The sequence below is a fragment of the Apis mellifera genome, linkage group LG1, assembly GCF_003254395.2.
Source record: "Apis mellifera strain DH4 linkage group LG1, Amel_HAv3.1, whole genome shotgun sequence".
In the NCBI taxonomy this organism is placed as follows: Eukaryota; Metazoa; Arthropoda; class Insecta; order Hymenoptera; family Apidae; genus Apis; species Apis mellifera.
In genome coordinates, this window is record NC_037638.1 from 17,614,683 (window position 1) to 17,619,516 (window position 4,834).

The window sequence follows — 4,834 nt, forward strand, 5'->3', positions numbered from 1 at the left end:
ATTCTTTCATAAATTAAAGAAAAGGTTGTGATTGACAATGCATAAATTATATAATTATTTTAAAATAAAACAAATCTTTTTATAAAATTTATCATTTATTAATTCATCTATGTTATTCATACTACGTTATGACTACGTCAATGATAATATAACGTTGGTGATAAATTATCTTTTTACGAGATAAAATTATTTGTGAATATCTTAACTACTGTTCGTGTCACGGTAATACTTCGTGTAGTTTACATCAGTTCGCTCAATTTAAATCGTTGTGAGATATGGTGTATCTCCGACAATTAAATCCAGAAACGACTGGTGAAGGCGTATAACATTACGAGAAGCAAGTTTCAAGCGAGTTCGCATGGTGTAAATCATTTCAAATCACGGACAATCTGAAAAAATTACGAGAATGTCGAACGAACGTACAATTAGTATCGTCACTCTTCCAGATAAATCAACAGAAGAGAGTAAAATTGATTCAAGTGAGGCTTTTCTTCGGCAAAAAATAAATATTTTAATTATACGAGAAGATTTTTCGTAAAGAAATTTTATTTGTAAAGTAGCAGATATAGAAAATAAAACGGAGAAGTCTGCAAATTTCGAGAGAGCCCTTACCGCAGCTGGTTATGGAAAGTTTCAGTATTTCCTTCTTCTATCAATTATTCCTGTGTCATGGTCAACAAGCCTTAACACTTCCAGTGTTGGGATCATTCTTCCTTCTGCAGAATGCGATCTGCAAATAACTTTTTATCAGAAGGGTGTCCTAACTGCTATCGTATACATAGGTTTGTATATTCTCATCTTTTCACGCGCAAAGATACTTTATTCTAATTCTAATATTAAAATTACACGTTGGATTATTTTAGGAATGGTCTGTAGCGGTCCTCTATGGGGTTATATAGCGGATGTCAAAGGTAGAAGAACCGTTTTTCTCTTCGGCTATCTAGCCGACGGTATATGTAACATTTTGTCAGGGTTATCGCAAAATTTTTGGATGTTGTTATTTTTTAAATTCCTTAGCGGTTTCATGTAAGTTCGAAAGAGATGTTAATCTTATTATTACGGGTAAGAATAATAATTATCTCACGTCAGTATAAGCGGTCCTCATGCTTCCATCGTGGCGTACTCCTCTGAATTCTATGGAGAGAAAGGAAGAGGGAAGATACCATTGCTGATCGGTTTCAGCATCACGCTTGGAAATATCGTGAGTTCAGGTACGACGTATACGAAAGATTGTGAAACATTTATTTACGACTTGGATCATTTCATGTTACAGCGCTCGCGTTGATCATCATTCCTCAAGAGTGGTCCATCGTTCTTTGGGACGGAGCATTTGTCTACAATTCCTGGAGATTTTTCTTATCTGCCTGTAGTATACCAATATTGATCGGTGTTGTTTGTCTCTTCATGTTTCCGGAAAGTCCAAAGTTTCTCATGTCGCAAGATCGTATGGACGATGCGTTGAAAGTTTTCCAGAGGATTTACAGCATAAACACGGGCAAACCGCCGGAACAATATCCGGTGAGAATATCCTATGGAATGATTATATTAATAAATTTGACTTTTTGCTATCGCTTTTTCAAAAAAAATAATTAAATCTATATGATGATGATTTCTATCTAAGATTCAATATTTGCAAAACGATCCTCCTTCCACTGAAGAATCAAATAATGCTGATCACGATGAAAATATGAAGAAGAAAATGATTTTCACTAATCCGTATTTGTCTCGACTATTTTCGGTCGTTTTCATGCAATTTGGGTCAATGTTTGCGTAAGTGTTCTCTTTTATTATCTATATTAATAATTATGATGTATAATAATGTTATTTCGATTTCTAAAAATAAATTATTAAAAATCAATTAAGATATCAAAAACCAAATTCTAAATTCTTCAATGTGTGATACGACGAGTGTTCGCTTTATCTATATAAATACATTTCATCGCAGTAAAGAAAAACGAGAAAACGGATAAATATATGACGTTTATTTATCAGTGATATGACGTAAAACGGAGATAATAAATAAATCCGCAAAACGTGAGAAACAAAGTGAAGAAATAATAATCCTATCAAAAAATAACATTCCAAGAAAAGCAATAATAATAAGTCAAATTTATAATTATTTACTTTTTTGTATCTTATAGAACCAACACGTTTCGATTGTGGCAACCTCAATTGTTCACGATTCTAGAAAATTTCGATCCATTGAGTTACAATCTGACAGCAGAACACGAATCTACATTTTGCGAAATTTTGGATTTCACAACCTCTTTGAGGGCTTCTGAAAATATTGAAGAAAACGCGACGTGTAAAAATGTAGGATTCTTACAATTCCTTTTTTTATAGAATTTAATTCTATATTTAAATTTACATTACATGATATTATTTTTTGTATGATTCTAGATTGTTGTCAACGAGTCTGTTTACGTGAACACAATCATTATATCTACTTTAGGAAGCTTTTTTCTTCTCTCAAGTAGCTTCATATTGAATTACTTGAGACACAAAATCTTATTAGGTAAGAATTCATCATATAATTTTGTAATATAAGTTAATTTAATAACGATAACATTGTTGATTGCAGCTATTTGTTACGGAATATCGTTAATATGTATAATTAGTCTCTATTGGTCGTCTAATTCATTATTGACGTTATTGTTGTCAAGTTTCTTCATTGGATTCACGAATAATACTCAAAATATCATTGTTTCTGCAACTGTCATCATGTTCCCAACTTCTTTAAGGTTAAATACAATAAATATCCAAATTGAAATTTAAGAATATAAGATAGAATGAAAATTTTTCTTTGAAAAACTAGGGCGATCGCAGTGAGTATCGTAATGATGGTTGGAAGGATAGGATCGATCTGTGGAAATATTCTTTTCCCAATTCTTCTGGCGCAAGGATGCTTTGTACCGATGATCCAGTTGGCGTGCTTCATATTATGTAAGCCATTCTCTCTTCCAATCTTTTTCATCTTTTTTTCCAAAATACTATAATTCTTCTCTATTGCAGTTTGTTCTATTTTAACGTATTATCTACCCTTGTTCAAAAAGGGAGCGAAAAAATAGAAAAGTCTCGAATTTTATTTTCGTTCACTTTTGAATATTCGAAACGATTTTTCAATAAAAATCATCGAACTCTTTAAATAATATATTATGTAGACAATATATTAATATCAAATTTAAAAGGTCAATTCAATCTAAGGTCGAAAGTGTGTAAAATAAAATAGATTTATACGTGACTCGAATAAATCGCCAATAAAGGAGTTTCCATTTCATATAATATACTCTGAACGATAGATCTCGAATAACCTATAGACCTCGTTGTTCAAACCGGGGAATTATGCTCATCCTTGAACCATTCTAGCATAATCGAAATTTCCAAAAGGAACCACGATCGTCTTCTTAAGAAACAACCGCCAATTTTGCGCAACGAAAGCGTAAAACGAAACATGGAAAACAAGGGAATAATGGAAGATTTATCGAAGCGAGAGAACACGCGTTCAAAGAAGGGAACAACGACAACAATATTACACAATGAACGAGTGGATGTTTCCAGTTGGACAATCTTCACGGTCACATTTTCAACCGGGGAAGGAGATCAATCTCGATTTAAAACAATGATCGAGCCCGTCGAGGACGAACCGTGGCGTTCCTCGATTGGCGTGAACACGAAGCTGCCACGGGGGCCTTGGGTTTCACTTTCGACACATCCTGGAGAGCCCTCCGCCGCAGCCTTCACCCACATGCTCGTTCTTCTCGATCCCTCGCTAAGTAAGTAAGAAAATACTATTTACTACGCTTCTGTTCAAGTGGAGGTTTCGCGTGGACGATGCTTTATCAAGCGCCCGGGATCTCGACACCTTCGAACCGACCATGTTGATCGAGTAATTACGCGTGGCCATAAAAATCGCCGTGAGTATTACAATGAGAGAAAGGCATCTTGTTGCGATGCAATCATCTGCATGCTATTATGATTAATTTTAAATCTCTTAGGGGGATTTTCAAGCTGGACTTGTCGAATTGTTTTCACATATTTTTATCTTTGAAACATTGAAAGGATTTTTAATTATTGTGTGATTTAAAATATAAGGAACCAATCTTGTGATCTTCATTTGATATTAATATTTTTGTTCGTTTTTGTTTTATCGTTTTTCAAAGGAATGGACACTTTTTATATCCAGAATTGAATTAGGAATTTTCTGTGTAAAGTGCATTCAACTGACATATATTTTATCTTGACAGATTAATACGTATATTAAGATTCTTAAGATTATAGAGCCCTGGGATATTCAGAATAATTTAATATAATACGCATTTATTATTAATTTGATCACGATTTCATTTTACCTATATAATTCAATATTTGTGAGTATAATTAAGGCATTATAGTTACGATCTATATCTATGAAAAAGATAAGCTGTTTAATTAATCTGATGGCGAATTGAATGTGATACAATTAACGAGACACGAATGACAATAAGTACGAATAATAAAGAGAAATTGTACTCACTTTGCTCGAGTAATTATTACATTCCAAGATCATATTGTATTTTAAACGAATGCGCTCGAATAATTCGTACTTCAACTACGCACTTTACTTTTTTTATTCGAAAGTAACGAATGCAACTTTAAAAGGAATCGCACAATAATTCACACAAGGAATCACGCGAGAAAAAGAAATTACCAGGGTGGAAATTGACTCGTACGTTTCATTGATGTTTCTCGTGAAGAAGCATCCAAAGTGGCGCTTGAGACAGCATTCCGAATAAATTGCGGAACGAAAGTGTGCAGCGTACGCGTGTATAAGGAAAAACGTTGGCATTGCTTTTGC

The 4,834-nt window shown here is 33.6% G+C and overlaps 1 protein-coding gene across 3 annotated transcripts; it reads left to right on the top strand.

Moving 5' to 3' along the window:
* The first annotated feature begins 264 nt into the window (after positions 1 to 264).
* Positions 265 to 4,515, top strand: LOC410705 (synaptic vesicle glycoprotein 2C). 3 transcript variants are annotated; one of them, XM_016917899.2, is made up of 11 exons: positions 265 to 479; positions 558 to 782; positions 864 to 1,026; positions 1,090 to 1,211; positions 1,274 to 1,518; positions 1,622 to 1,770; positions 2,142 to 2,313; positions 2,401 to 2,515; positions 2,582 to 2,741; positions 2,816 to 2,943; positions 3,367 to 4,515. In XM_016917899.2, exons 1-11 carry the CDS (start codon positions 407 to 409, stop codon positions 3,369 to 3,371), a joined length of 1,557 nt encoding a protein of 518 aa, XP_016773388.1. In that variant the 5' UTR covers positions 265 to 406; the 3' UTR covers positions 3,372 to 4,515. The 3 variants fall into 3 exon arrangements, with proteins under 3 accessions (XP_016773388.1, XP_006571149.1, XP_394182.4); XM_006571086.2 differs by having other exon boundaries at positions 266 to 479; positions 3,013 to 4,515; XM_394182.7 differs by having other exon boundaries at positions 267 to 479; positions 561 to 782; positions 3,013 to 4,515.
* The last annotated feature ends 319 nt before the right edge of the window (positions 4,516 to 4,834 follow it).